The following is a 14837-nucleotide window of genomic DNA, read 5'->3' as shown; positions in this document are numbered from 1 at the left end:
GGGGCTCCAGCTGCATCCCCCAGGCTGACTCCAAGTGTTCATACCCACGGTATGCTGATGTGCCCCTGATGAGGGGATGGCTGTATGTCCCACTCTGGTTGGGATGGGGTGGGAATAGTGGGAATATGGGACCCACATCGCTCCTGCAGTCCCATCCCTGTGTGTGGCCAGTAGTGCCGCTGCACAGTGCTGCCTTCACAGCTGCGTGTGCACTTTTCCAGCACAACCAGTCCCTCCCAGCAGAGCGAGGGATGCAGGGAACTGGGATGTGGCCCAAACGAGCCCACCTGATGCCAGCAGCAGAGCATGTGGGAAGCGGGTCCCTGGGATTGCACTCACCCGTTGTCCCGCCTCTCTCCCAGCACCTCCCCGATCCCTTTCCAGCACTCTGCTCCCGCAGCTCTGGTTCCCTCTCCCGGTGTCCGCTCGCACTGCACGGCTGAACCCGGGGGGCGGCTGCCCTGGGGGGGGATTCAGCACTGCCTGATGGGGGGTCTGGCCGTGGTCTCTACGTGTATCATCATGGGGAGCAGAGCTCTGCGTGTCGCCGCTCCTACTGTCCCAATCCTCTGCTCCCACCCTGCTCGGTGCCATCGCCACGTGGCATCCTCCTGGTTTGAGGCATAGGGACGTGTTGTGGCAGGGACACAGGGCGGGCACCGCTGAGAAGAGACAGAGGGCAGGGATGAGGCCAGCAGGGCTGGGCTGAGTGCTGCCACGTGCCGCTGTGCCGGATGCATCCACGCCGGCATCTGTGGGAAAGCCCCAGGGAGGGCCTGGCCCCTGCGGGCACCCAACAGGTCCTGGGTGCTGCGGTGGGTGCCTGACTCATCCCGGAAGGGATTAGGGACACGGGGACATGGGTGATGTTCCGGTCCAACCAGCCCGTCCACCCCGGGATGGACACTGGCGTCACAGGTCCCTGCTGCCCGCTGCCTCTCACAAGGAAAGTGGACCCACCATGGGACCCGCTGCCCCTGTTGGCCACGGTGAGGATGGGCATGGGGCACCTGGGGTTGGAGGGGCAGGATGGCACTGAGCCGGGGTGCTGGGATGGTGCTGCTGGCTGGGTTGGCCTAGGGGACACAGCTATGGGTGCCCAGAGGAAGAGGGCAAGAGTTTTTAAGGTGCGCTGTATGGGGCTGTGGTTTGCTCAGCAGTGGTTGGCCAAGGGTCTGTGTCCCATACAAGGCCAGGGTGGGACCCCAGACCCAAGAAGTGCGCACTGCAGCCAGGCTGTAGGTGTGTGTCCACGTTCCTGGCCACTCGTTGTCTCTGGGCCAGCAGCATTCCCCCCATGCAGCCCCCTGCCCCATCCCCGCAGGGGATTTCCTTGGATGGGAGTGGGCTGTTCCCTGCCTGCAGTGGGTTCAGAGCTCAGCTCCTCACTGCCCGCCGGGGCTTTCAGCAGGACCACAGAGTTCTGCTCTCGCTCTGACTGGCCCTGCCTTCCCGTCACCCTGCGCCTGGGGCTGTCAGCCGTGTCCTGGGGCTCCCTGACCCTGTATGACCCAGAACCCTCCTGAGGTGGGAACGGTTACACATAGGCTGAACCCATCCCCAGGCTCATGTTGTCCCATCTTCCTGTTCCTCAGTTGTCCTTAAGCAGGGCACGGAGGCCCTGCTGGGTCCCCACACAGCCCTATGTGCTGTTCCCTCTCTCTGGGACACGAGGGCAGGGCTGTGGTGGTGTCTCCATCCCCGTGCAGCCCACAGCCAGAAGTGACGGCACGTGGGACCCTCTCCTTCCTGCACTCCCAGGAGAGGCGCAAACGGGGAACAGCAGGGGAACTGGCTTCCCCTCTGACTCACTCGTTGGGCAAGGCCGGGCTTTTGGTGGCTGGAGCAGTGCGGTGGCCCCGATGTGCGCACGGGAGCTGATGTCAGTCGATGTGCCCCGATATAAGGCCTGAGCTGGTGAGGATGCTGGGGGCTCTGCGTCGGCTGGGTGCCCTCAGCCATGTGCTCTGCTCCAGCTCCAAGGCCCTGCAGATGTTCTGGTGCCAGTGGGAGTCTCCCAACCCGTGTCCACCTGCTGAGCGGTGCAACCCTGGGGATGTGGCTGTGCCTCCTGCTCCTGATGGCTGCCTGCGTGCCCACCTCCACCTCCAGCCCTGGTATCAAGGGCCGGGTGACCCGGAGTGCTCTGGAATATGGTAGGTGTCTGCACTTGCTTGGGCTGTGCTGGTGGTGGTGGGGCCTTTAGGAACCACACGCAGATGATGAGGATGGGTGTTGGAGGGACTCTGGGTGCCCCTGTGCCAGCCCTGAGCTTCCTGCTTTGCCCCAGGCCGGAGCTTTGGGCTGGATCTGCTCCGCTCGCTGCTGCAGAAGGAGCACAATGTGAACCTACAGGGCTCCTACCAGGCCCCATTCCTGAGGAGACTCAACTACACCGTGCCTCAGTAAGAGCTGCCCACATGTGCTCGTCTCATCCCCATCCCTGCCCGCATCTCCATCCCCATCTCCACATCCACCCCTGTCCCTTTTCCCCATCCCTGGGGCACTGCTTTGAGCCCCAGCCACCCCTTGTGTGCAGGATCCACATCCACGAGCTGCAGATGAACGACTCCACCGTGGACTTTGCTGAGGATGTGGGTGTGCAGCTGACAGTGCAGCGTGCCCGGATCCAGCTCAGTGCCACCTGGCGAGCACAGCTGGGTGCTTGGTGAGTCCTCGCTGGGTCGGGATGTGAGGACAGGGACAGGGCCACCTCTGTCCTCGTGCTCAGCTGTGCCATCCCCAGGCGGGACAGCGGCTCGCTGCGGCTGCGTATCAGGGACCTGGCGGTGGCTGTGCTGCTGGGGCTGGGTGCTGATGAGCAGGGCCAGCCCTCCATGTGGGCTGCAGGCTGTGACGCCCGCGGCACCGACCTGCGTCTGGAGTTCCACCAGGGACAGAGGTGACCGTCACTCCATTGCTCCTGCTGTGGCTCGGGGGTGGGTTGGGGAGGTGAGCTGAGCGCCTGCTCTGTGCCCCACAGCTGGCTGTACAACCTCCTGGTGCCGCTGCTCCAGAGAACCCTGAGGCAGCAGCTCAACAAGCAGGTGAGCTCGGCTGGTGACTCCAGTGCTGCCCCTGTGCCTTAGAGAGGAGCTCAGGGACCCCTACCCTGAGCCTCCCTGACGCTCTGCTCTGCTTCCAGCTCTGTGTCGAGATCCAGAAGGGCATTGGCAGGCTGCAGGACAGCCTGAAGAACGTGCAAGGTGGATGGGGAGAGGGGGCAGTGGGACTGGGGGCTGGTGGGACACGAGGGTCTGGCTCATTCCCTGTGTGTCCCCACCACCCTGCAGTGTCTGCTCAGCTCGACCCCTTTGCTGCCATTGACCTCTCGTTGCTGGGACAGCCAGCGATCACAAAGCAGCACGGGGACGTTGACCTCAAGGTAGAGCCATCACACAGGGAACTGGGCTGGGCCTCACATTCATCAATCCAAATATCATCCCTGGGTCTGTCCTCGCAGGGAGAGTTCTTTGGGGTACGCGGGCGGTGGCAGAGCCCTTTCTCAGCACAGCCTGTGGAGCTGCCTGAGCTGCAGGAGCCCATGCTGCTGGTGGCTGTCACCGAGTTTGTCGCCAACACTGCAGCCTTTGTGTATTTCACAGCCGGAGCTCTGCGCAGGAACATCACTGCTGAGATGGTATGGGTGAGGGCAGAGCTGCTGCCCCCTGGGGTCCTGGCTGTGGTGCCCCTGTGCCCCCACAGCACCCCAACCTCTGTTGCCTTTCAGCTCCCACGGCGCTTCCCCCTGAAGCTGAACACAGAGAGCATGGGGAGCTTCGCCCCGCAGGTGGGCGTGGGGTGGGGGCCATGAGGCCATGGGGAGGCATGTGGGAGGGATGGGACGTTTGGGATGGAGTGCAGGCAGGCTGAGGCATAGGGTGGGATGTGGGAGAGATGGGATTCAGGATGAGATGCAGCTGGGACAGGACACAGCTGTGTTGTGCTGCAGGAAGATGAGACATAGGATGGGATGCAGCTGGGATGTGGGCAGGATGGGGTGTGTTGTCACTCCCTGGCTGTGGTGCTGCTGGGTGCTGGCAGTGCCATGGCAGCTCGGTTCCAGCCCTGCCCTCGCTCTGCCAGCTGCAGCAGCACTTCCCCAGCCGCCCTGTGGAGCTGCACCTCTGGGCCCGCCGGCAGCCCCTGCTCTCCTGCCATCCCAACGCCCTGCATGGGGCTCTCTTCGGCTCTGCTGAGGCCTTCGTGGTGCTGCCCAATGCCACCCGAGTCCCTGCCTTTCTGCTGAACATTGTGAGTGCCAGGCTGCCACAGCACTGGGGCTGGGGGCTGTGTGTGCTGGGGCCGTGCTGGGTGACACAAGGTGATGCTGGGGCCATACGGGATCGATGCTGGCACTACTCCGGTCTCTCTGACCTCTCCTCTTGTTGCAGGATGTCAATGTGACAGGGAAGCCAACCATTGCTGGGAACAGGCTGGGGGGCACAGTGGGGCTGAAGAGGTGAGTCCCCAGGCCTGTGCTGTGTCCAGGCTCCTTGAGCTGTCCCCACGCTCCACCTCTGGCTATTCCTATCCCTGGGTCCGTGTCATCGGCTCCGACTCCATCCTGCTCCTGATTCTCACCTGTGCCCACTGCCCTGCTGCTCAAACTCTATCCCAGTCCTCAGCCCCTTCCTGCCCTATGGAGGGGACAGCCCTATCCCTGCGCTTGATGCTGACTTCTCTTTCTCCTCTCAGCCTCAGCGTGGTGCAGGTGATGTCGTATGTGGGCCCACTGCAGGTGAGTGGTGGTGATGGGGCCACAAGTGGATGAGGAGGGGGGAGGTGAGGACAACACCCTGCATGGGGTCAGGGGCTGAGGGAGATGTTCTGGCTGCGCTCATGGGTGTCCTACAGGTGGAGAAGCTGGAGAACATGCTGAAGTTTGGGCTGTGGCTGTTTGGGGTGCCCTGGGCCAACAGTAAGTGCTGTGTCCCCTTCCTCCTGAACCCCCAGTATCTCTGTGCCACTCCACTCACAGCTCTGCTATCCCTGCAGAGCGGCTCCGTCCCGGCATCCCGCTGCCCACCCCGCATGGCATCACCCTGCTGCACCCACGCCTGTCATTGCACAAGGTGGGTGCCACCCCTGTCCCCTCACCCCTGTCCCTGTGCCACCATGCCCTTCTCTTACCCGTCTCTCCACGCAGGGCTTCGTGCTCATCGCCACAGACCTGCACTACAAGCCTTGAGACCTGCATCTGTGTGGGAAGACGCAGGCACTGTACGCTGTATTGCATCCCCATCCCTGTCCCCATCCCACTGGCATCTCATGCCCTCACAGCCTCGGCTGAGCAGTGGGTCCTATGCCCCATCGGCTGGGATTAAAGCTGCCAGTGTGGCTCAGCCAGGCTGTGTGTGCCTCGTCCCGCTGCCAGCCCCGCACGGAGCCGTCACCACCGCATTACCGCGTGGTGCTCCGTGGGGACGGGGCGGCACCCGCTCGTGCGGATGGGCCTTCGTGCCTCCCGGTGCCTTCGGCGCCCCCCCGGTCCCACTGAGTTGGGGAGGTGCTCGGGGGGTCCCGCAGCCCTCTCGTTTCGCGATGCCGTCGAGCAGCTCCCGGTTCGCCCACGCGAGGGAGCCCGTGCCCGTGGCTCCGGGAGCAGGGAGCGCTCAGCCCCGGGCTTACAGCATCCATCCGCAGCGCCGCGCTCGGGGGCTCCGCAGAACCAAGGGAGGGGATAAAGGACGAGGTGGGGTCTCCGTGGCCGGGCCCCGCAGCAATCTGCCTCTCCGAGCCCTGCGTTCCCCTTCTTACGGCTTCAACAGCAACACCCAGCCCAGCAGGGGTTACCAGGATGCCTCCGGCTATGCTCCGTTGTCCTCGCATTGGGGGCACAGCACGAGGACGGACACAGGAGCCCGATCCCAGGGAGGAGAAGCAGAAGAGATGAGCATGGATTTGTGCCGGATGGGGAGCAGGCAGCACCGTGCCCCGGTTCTGTGTGTGCTCCAACCCTGCCCAGCACCCGCGGGCACAGCTGTAACCCCCACCCCAATGGGGACAGAACCCTCTGCCTCGGCTCCTGTTCTGCCCACCCTCCCTCCCCCTCCACAGGGCAGCCCTGCATGAAGCCCCACAGTGTGACACTCAAAAAACACAGCACCAGCTCCAATCACAGAGTTTATTTGTGGGCTCACCTCCACCTGCAAACTAAAGCATTCAGCGTTCGCCCCGCAGGGCTGGGGAGCGGGGCTAGGAGAACACCCCACTCACACCCCACTCTCTCGAGTGCTCCATCAGCAGCGGAGCCCGGCCCCAGCCCTCTGCAGAGCGTGGCACCACACATAAATACAGACGTACAGATAACAAAAATAGCATTAGAGTATTCACAAATGAATAAAAACTACTCGGATATGTACAGCAGAGCGCGGGCGCTATGTACACAGCCCAGCCCACCGGGACAGCCGGGGGGCCCTGGTGGTCTCCCAGGGATGAGGAGTTGCTCCTGAGGAAGCGGTGTGGTCACCTCTATCACTTCACACATCCGTCACAGCCACACCACGGGGCAGGGACCCCACTGCCTGCGCTTTGGGGACCAGCAGCAGCAGCTGGGAGAATGTGGCCACCAGCCCTCAGCTTCTGCCACCCGCTCAGCCCTGCTCCTACCCCTGGGGTTGGCTTCTACATTACATTGGTCCCATAGGCTCTCGCCTACCCCAGCCGTTCCCCTGCTGTGGTCCCGGGGATGTACAAGAACCTCATCCTGTGCTGTCTGCTGCCCGTGGGGTCCTGATCCCCTGGCTGTTTGACACCCATTCCGTGCTCCTGCGTTTGCTGGGATGCTGTGGTCCCACAGGTGGGCCCCTTGTGCCACCCCCCCCCCAACTCTGGCTGTGTGTCTGCAGGAAGGGGAAGTGCTCCTCAATTCCCCTGCCTCCATCCCGGCCCCAATGCAACAGCAAAGCGGGCTCCTGGCATGGGGTGCGTGGGGAGGGATGGACATGGGGCAGAGAGGAGGGCATGCAGTGCCACACAGCAACTCTGAGCAGAGGGAGGGGGATGAGGAAGAGGGGGTTAAGAGGAGGAGGTACAGCCCTGTGCCTGGTGTAGGTGCAGGGGACAGAGGCTCTGGGGCTGCCAGGCAAGTCTGGGGCTACTCACCATCAGCCTTCTCCCAGTGCCCTCTGCCTCACTGCAGTGCCAGGCGAGCAGGGGACAATCGAGAGATTTGACAGGGATGGCAAAGCTCAGCCCTGTCCCTGTGGTGGCCAGGCTGCTGCAGCAGGGCAGGGCTGGTAGCAGGAACCCTGCCGGAGGCTGGAGCCCAGATCCTTGCTCTGGCTGGGGAACTTTATATTAGTGACACATCTACACACACGCACGCACTCACACATGCAAAAATAAGTCTGTTTATTCTTTTCAAAGTGATCTAAAGGATCCTGCAGGGCTGGGACACCTTCTAGCCACTACTGGTGGGATCTGCCCAGCACTGGGAGCTGTTGGCTGAAGTGCTGCATCGCTCTCAGCGCCTTTAAAACACAACGGAACGGTAAATGAGAGGGGCTACAATAAAAGGAGCTGGAGGCGCAAGGGAAGGAGCTCCGTGGAGCGGGGTGAGGGCCCCGTGGTGGTGGTGGTGCTCGGGAGCTGGGTGGTGGATGTGGCGGTGAAGGCGCAGCCGTCCTGGTGCCAGGGGACACAACCACGGGGTCACTTGCGGCTCAGCAGGGATCCCAGCAGAAGCACTCCGGCCACGGTCGCCCCGGTCAGGAGCCATTTGTTGAAGGTCTCCTGGCCCTTCCTCAGCTCGGCAGCAGCGTTATTCCCATACAGGTCCACAAAGCGCTCCTGTGGGCAGAAGACAGCGGTGAGCAGGGAGAAGGAATGGGGCTGCAGTGCCAGCAGTGAGCAGCAGGGCGGTTGGGGCCCTGGAGAACAGCCTGCCCTCAATCCCAGAGCTCACAGGGCTCCCTCACCTCTGCTGCCCACTCCTCAACCACAGTGCAGGCTGTGATGATTTGGGGCTCTCCTACACAAAGCTGGAAAAGGCCGAGGCACCCCGGGAAACAGAGTCACAGAATGGTTGGTTGGAAGGAACCTTACAGCTCATCCAGTCCCCAACCCCTGCCACGGGTTGGTTGCCCCCCTCTACCCCCCAGCTCAGGCTGCCCAGGGCCCCATCCTCCAACGATGGGGCACCCACAGCTTTCTGGGCAACAGTGCCAGGGCCTCACTGCCCTACTGACAGAAAGGCTGCCAGGCTCCCACAGGCAGGAAAGCACTGGTGGTGACCGAGCGGATGACAGACGCCGTGTGCTTCCTTGCTCTGAATTATGCACACAGGACAGGGGGGGAAGCACAGGACTGGCCATGAGAGAAGTTGATGCCAGGAAAGATTTTCAAGGAGAATACCACAAGGCTCTAAAATTAGCATCAAAGCGTGATCGTTGCAGGAGACAAACGGAGCCAGTGTCAGGCTGCACTCTGCCACTGAAGTCTGAGAAGCAGCAGCATGGCCACAGCCCATGATCGCAATGCAAGCATCATTGTGTCCAGGGCCTCACGATCCCTCTGCTCCCCTGTCCTTTCTGGGTCACCTTGCAGCACTCTTTGCATTTTGCACTTGGGTTCTGCAAGTTGCTGCTGTAAAGCTGGACAAGAAGCCCTGCCTTCCCCCAGGCTGTGGGAGTGTGGCCAAGCACCAGCCCAGGAATGCAGCTGCTCCAGCCTGGCCCAGCCAAGCCGGCCTCTCCAGCCCTGCATCCCCAGCCACAGCCAGAACTGGGCAGATGTCACCGTGCAGCAAAGTGCTGCTGCCCTGCACCACTGACCCTGCAAAACCAAGAGGGAGCAGAATGCCAAGGACCTGGATATCACCCTGCAAGACCAAGGATAAGTGCAGGGCCCTGTGGTCAGCAGCAAGGCAGGCTGCAGGGAGCTTCACTGCACTGGTTTATCAGAGCTGAGCAGGAGCCCCAGGGCTACAGGCTGTGTACCTCTGGCCTTGGGACCTCCTGCAGCTCAGCCTCAGCCAGGGGCTGGCAGTGTTGTACCTTGAGCCATCTTCCCAGCGAGGCCTCTGCTCCCTGATAAGTGAATGCAGTTCCAGTAAGCAGCTGCTCTGGAAAAGCAGAGATAAGCCTGGCTGGCACTGTGCTGGTGTCACGCCTCGCCACAGTGTTCCAAGGCTGGGACAGCATTCCTGCCTGGTCTTTCACCTTGCCACACGTTTGCATTGCACAGCAAGCTGTTGCACATCAAGGTGCTGCACTACAATGCATGCAGCTTGTCTTGCTTCCCCTGTTTGGCCACACAGCCCTCCCACCCAGCAGCTGACAGCCACTGGTTCGTGTAGGTGCTGCCCAGAGCAGCTGCTCCCAGCTCTGCTCAGCAGTCTCAGTAGGAAGGCTGTGGAAACAGATAGAGATGGATGGGAGGAGAGCCTAAACCAACGGAGGGGATATTTTTAATTACAGCATAGGAAATCCTTCTGCTGATAGGTGGTGACAAGCAGAGGAGTGGTGACAGAATGTGGCAAGTAGAAGAACTGATGGGAACCAGTGGGCACAGGGAGCAGGACAGCAGACACAGCACTGACCAGAGCAGCCCCAATGCACCCCCGTGCTGTGGCCCCCAGCTCCATCCCCTGGGTCATGTCCCAGCTGCACACAAAGCACTCGATGCTGCAGCTGCACTCGGGTCAAAAGAAAGATGCTGTGCACATCAAGGTATCTTCTCTAGAAAAACAAGTCTCACTGCTCAGATATTCCTTAAGGCAGGTCCCACTGAGCCCAGTGCCAGGTGCTTCTGTCCCTGCTCCTCAGGGTCCTACTGGGGCATGGAAAGAGATGTCCCCAGTGTACCCAGTGAGGCCACAGAGGTGCCAGGGGCCACGCAGATGGTAGCACCTCTGAGCCACAGCCTCCCACAAGGGTGAGAAAAAAGAGTCACAGGGAGAAGGCCCCAGGGCAGAGGGGGGACAGGACAGCATCCCATCCCTTGAGGCTCCCTTTTCTTTGGTATGTACCTCGCAGCTTGGGGAAAGGCAATTCCAAGAAGCACAGGCTTTGGAGAGCCTGTTTCTAAGAAAAGGAAGTGTTTGCTGAAAAAGAGATAAATGCATATGGTGAACTATCGGGTGCTACAGGAGAAGAGCGGGATAGGAGCTGAGTGTGGTGGTGGGGGGAACGGGACAGGATCCCCTTCCTTCCCCTGGGGTCACTGCAGCATGGATAAGGGGCCTGGGGATCCGTCCTGCCACAGAGCACAGCTGTGATCCCAGATGTGTGCCCCAGGAACAGCAATCCTGGAGCAAGGGCAGTGGCAAAAACAGGCAGAAGCCTCATCTCTCCCAGCCTGGGGGGGTTGAAGGTTAGGGAAAAGCACCTTGCTGGGTTCCCACCCCCCCCACACACCTCCTCCTGAAGTCCAGCGCTCCGATGGAGCATCAATTCTGACCATTCTGGCCTCGTGTTTGGACTTTGAGGCTTGTCCAGACACGTCCAGATAATCCTGGCCTCCCCCAGTCACCTTTATCTGAGAGGAAATATTTGGAATTCCTGAGTTGCTCAGAAGGAGGACTATGGTAGCAACAGCACGTCGGTGTCACAATCTCCGGCCCCAGCACAGGCCGTTCCACTGCCCCAACCCCGTCACATCCCTGTGACACAGAGGGGATGCTCTGGCCCAGGCAGTGAGGAAACAGCAGAGGTTTTACCTCGCTGAGGCAATCCCCAGTTTTGAAGCTCTCAGGAAGGACAGCCCTTTTTCTTGCTGCAGCTTCCTGCTGCATGCACCCCGTGCCACCCCATGCAGAGCCTCTCCTGGGCCAGCAGCCAGAGGGCTCGGGACCTCATGAAGTGACTCAAACTGCCACCCACCCACCTCAAAATGCTGCCCCCAAGAAGGGTGCAGCAGCCCTTCAAACACAGACCAGCAGGCTGCAGCAAATGGAAAACATGAATGGGTTCCACTCCAAGTGCTCTCTGTCTTGGGTCTGACAGCACGTTAAGGAGATTCGAGCTTGAGCTGAGATAGCACTCAGGACAGGCCTGAAAATGGGGAAGAGCCCGAGTTTCAGACTCCTGCTGCTCTACACGCCAGGCCAGCTGCCTTCATTCAGCAGCACAGGATGAACAGCGGGGACGACAGTCACTGGATCCCATTCATGGTGAGCGAAACAGACCAGGTTCCTCTTTCAAGATAAGCTGCAACACTTTGGGAAAGAGGATTCAGTAACACTGAGCTGTGAAGGGAGGTGAAGGCAGCAGATGCCAGCAATTAATCCCCATCTGCTCCCCTGCAAGGAGGGGAAGGGGCAGCTGCACCTCGGGTACCCCAGGCTTCCTTTTGTGGCAGGCACTGAGGTGCTGAGAAGCAGCCAGGCCCAGGATCCTGCTCGTAGTGAGCCAGGGCCACGTGGTGCAGCTTTGACACGGGGACCCTGGCAGCAGGCAGAAGGCTTCCCCATGCCCTGAACACCGACGGGGTCCCACTGCCACCAGGGCTGTGCTTTGTGTGCACGGAGCAGAGCAGAGCCCGGCTGCTAGCACCAGCTGCACGTCACAGCCCCCACCTGCGCTCCATCCCACAAGCATGCACCTATTGAGGCAGCCCCACACAAAAGGCTTTCCCAGCCCAGAACCTTATTGTGCTTGATGAAAAATGAGCTGGCTCTCTCTGAAACCTCCTGCGGGATGAGCCCACACCACTCCCAGACAGATTGAAAGCGGTGCAGCGAGGTTAAGTGCTCTGCTTGGGGTTGTGCATGAGCCAGCAGCGTGACCCACAGCATCTGACTCCCGATCCACACATCCTCATCACGAGGCAATGTTTCACTTGAAAACAAGGCGCTCTGTTTCTGTTGTACCTTAGCTGTAAGTACAGCTGTGTCACTGCTAAGAGGTTACGGCCAGGAGCGGAGTCATCTGGGCAAACAGACATTCGTTAATGAGATGCTGGGAACAGTTTTGTGCTCAGAAAGGAGACAGGCGTGCAGAAAGAAAGGCAGCAGCTCAGTGCAGAGCAGAACAAAGCCTCACGTCGGCAGCAACCTGTTCCCAGAGCCCCTGTGGGCTGCCAGCTCACCGCATGGGACTGGCATGTGCAAACCTGTAGGTGAAGCACGGGGGGGGGGGGGAAGGCTGCTGAGGTCTTTCAGAAAAATGGAAAACATGAGTATTCCCAAAGGGTGCCAGTGGGATCCTGTAAACACAGCTCAGCGGGTCCCCGTACGGCGGGTGCAGCAGGTCCCTGAATGTGCCAGAGCCATCTGGAGGTCCCCAATGCCCCACTATCCAAGAAGGTTCAACCCCAGGCTCACAGCAAGCAGGGATGCCCCCGTCCCGCCCCATCTTCAGCCCAGGCCGCAAAGGAGGGCAGTGGTGTCACCCCATGGAGCACAGCCTGAGCCCCCGACCGGAGCGCATCGTGCCAAGATCTGCCATCCAGGCGCCGCTCTGGGCTTCTCCAGCCCCTCAGCTTCGGGCTGGGGATGGGACGCGGGTTGGGGAAGGGCCGTGGGGACGGACACAGCGCAGCTGCACGCCCCAGGGACGAGGCTGTGTTATGCAAATGCCGACCTCCAGGGAAGCAGCTGCCGATTTCCATGACAATGGCCGGGAATGCCGCCCGCCCGCCCGCTCGGGGCGCAGAGCTGCGGGGCTGTGCGTGAGGATGGACCCGCAGCTCCGCAGGGCGACGAGCTGAGCCCCGCACCGAACCCTGCCCCGCCGTACCTGCAGGGCTTCAGCGCACGCCGGGGTTGGAGCCAGCTCTTCCCTAAGCAGAAACAAACCCTCAGCAGCACATTCCAGCCCTAATCCTCGCCGCGGCAGCCTCCTGTCAAACTGGTTTCATCACCAGCTCCAGGGAACCTGCAATAACCCCACACCATTCAGCACAATTTTAGCGTTTTCCAAATACATGAAAGGGGCTCGGAAGACAGCTGTAACCCCTTTCCCTGCCCCAGAGACTGCTGCACGCAGCAAGAGATGCAGGGGAGGGAATTGTGCTCTCCCGTTTCAGAAATCTGCTGAAACATTAATGTGTATTAAAGCAGGAGACGGTGCGAGTGACTAATCTACTTGCATCCATCTTTCATCAGAGCTTCTCCCAGAACTCACCGGGCTGAGGGCTCCCAGGGGTGCGGGAGCCCAGGCCAGCAGCAGGCTCAGGGCACGGGGAGCCACCAGCTCAGGCACAAAGGCACAGCCAAGAGCACGTGGGCTGAGCCGGATCCACTCAAGAGATTAGCACCTGCTGGGAATGGGATTGTTTTCCGAAGAGCATTAGGCCGAATAGTCCAAGGAAAGACGTCTCTCTCTGATGCTTCTCCCCAGCAGACAGATGGTGTCTGAACCCCGGCAGGCTCAGCAGCCTGCCCGCCTTTTGTGCTAGGGGCACGCTCCGGGGGCAGGGGATGCTCCTGCTTTAATTCCACGGCGATTCCTTGGGTCGAGCCTGGCACACAGGGAGAGCACCTCCGTGCTCCAGCAGCGCCCAGGGAACAAAGCTCTGTTTTCACCTTATCGCTGCTTCTCCCCAACGGCACCCCGTGCCAACGATGCTTTGTGCTCACGTGTGCCCAGGTGCAGAGCCACGCTCCCCTCACCCTGGGCTGTGGTGTGATCCTCGCAGCTCTCCCCAGCAACTGACCTCGCCACAAGCCCTACCCCCAGCCAGAGGCCCTGCTGAGTGGTGCTGGCTGCACTCCTCACAGTGCCTGCTCCCCGGCTGTCCTACCTGGAGTCACCCATCCCCAGCATCCCAGCAGCACACCCTGCTTCCCTCCGCATCCCGAGCGCCTCACAAGGCTGCAGCATTCTTTACATGGCACTTGAATGAAAAAGGGGAAAGGGTGGAGGGGCAGGAAGAGGAGGAAGATGTGCTCATTCTGTTTTCGCTTCCTGTTAGTCCACATGAAATCTCAAATAATTCTGCCTGTGGAGCCACTTACAGCAAAATCCTCACCGACTCGAGGGGAAGAAGCAGAGGACAGAGCTGATACAGCAAACGTATAAGAACAGTGCAGCAGGAGAAGAGGACTTTATGTTCTGCTCTGGGCTCCTCCATATGTGCTGTTGCATGAAATAATCACTGGCTGGTGCACTGGAAGCTTCTAAATGAGGTCAGTTGCTCTAATAAAAGACATTAGCTCTCTGACAAGTGTAATACGCTCCTGAGCCACAGTGTTCCAGGATGGAAGCACTTACAGCACCACTGCGGTCGACCATTCACAGGTAGCAACCCCTCATTTTCTCAGCACATAAGCCTTATGTCACCCAGAACTGCCTGGGGCCGCACACACACCCCCTGCCTGCACGTCCCAGCCCAGGCCACGAGCTTCATGCACAGCACTGCCACGTCCTGCCACCCACCATTCCTCTTGCACAACGCTCGTGAGGTCCCCCACCTTCTGCAGCCTAAGTCATAATAAAAGCACAGCAACGTGCAGATGGGACCAACAGCTGCCCTGCTCCGCTGGAGCACGGCATTAGCTGCTCACAGACACAGCCAGCTACACGATAGCCTCTTCTCTTGGCTTTCCAAAGAGCCCTTCATCCTGCAGCAGGGAGGAAAGCTCTGTTCTCCTTGGAGCAGCAACCACCGCACTGACAGCAGCTCCAGCAGCCACCTCTGCTCGGGCACGCAGTCCAGCTGCAGGACAGGACCGGGTACGGGCAGCATGCACTGTGTCACTGGGTGGCCCTGCAGGACCACTCAGCAGCTCTTGCCTCCCTTCTTGTGCAAGCTCCTGCTCTGAGCCCTGCATGCTGCCAAGCAGCTGCATTTTGGAGTGTTTGATGGTAGCTGTGAGAGCCCCAGGCTGGCAGCAGCTCCAGCAGCATGAAGCCAGCAGGGCAGCCCTACTCCCAGCCCAGCTCAGGCAG

The 14837-nt window shown here is 60.6% G+C and overlaps 2 protein-coding genes across 3 annotated transcripts in view; one reads left to right on the top strand and one right to left on the bottom strand.

Moving 5' to 3' along the window:
• Positions 1-859: 859 nt before the first annotated feature.
• LOC122188795 (bactericidal permeability-increasing protein-like) lies at positions 860-5896 on the top strand. Its single transcript, XM_042887400.1, has 16 exons — positions 860-989; positions 1977-2156; positions 2291-2405; positions 2540-2668; positions 2747-2902; positions 2984-3047; positions 3146-3206; positions 3294-3385; positions 3464-3640; positions 3731-3790; positions 4087-4254; positions 4395-4462; positions 4699-4741; positions 4982-5075; positions 5150-5296; positions 5772-5896. Exons 1-16 carry the CDS (start codon positions 860-862, stop codon positions 5894-5896), a joined length of 1809 nt encoding a protein of 602 aa, XP_042743334.1.
• A 217-nt stretch (positions 5897-6113) lies between these two features.
• The window catches only part of BCL2L1 (BCL2 like 1), a 17714-nt gene continuing 8990 nt past the window's right edge, over positions 6114-14837 (bottom strand). For both annotated transcript variants that reach the window (XM_042887399.1, XM_042887398.1), the window contains exon 3: positions 6114-7794. In XM_042887399.1, the coding sequence (XP_042743333.1) occupies positions 7657-7794 (138 nt within the window). In that variant the 3' untranslated portion in view covers positions 6114-7656. The remainder of the gene's footprint in view (positions 7795-14837) is intronic.

The sequence above is a fragment of the Lagopus leucura genome, unplaced genomic scaffold (genome assembly GCF_019238085.1).
Source record: "Lagopus leucura isolate 7727_CA_CO unplaced genomic scaffold, USGS_WTPT01 Super-Scaffold_100083, whole genome shotgun sequence".
Classification (NCBI taxonomy): Eukaryota; Metazoa; Chordata; class Aves; order Galliformes; family Phasianidae; genus Lagopus; species Lagopus leucura.
This window is presented reverse-complemented; position numbering and strand designations above follow the sequence as displayed.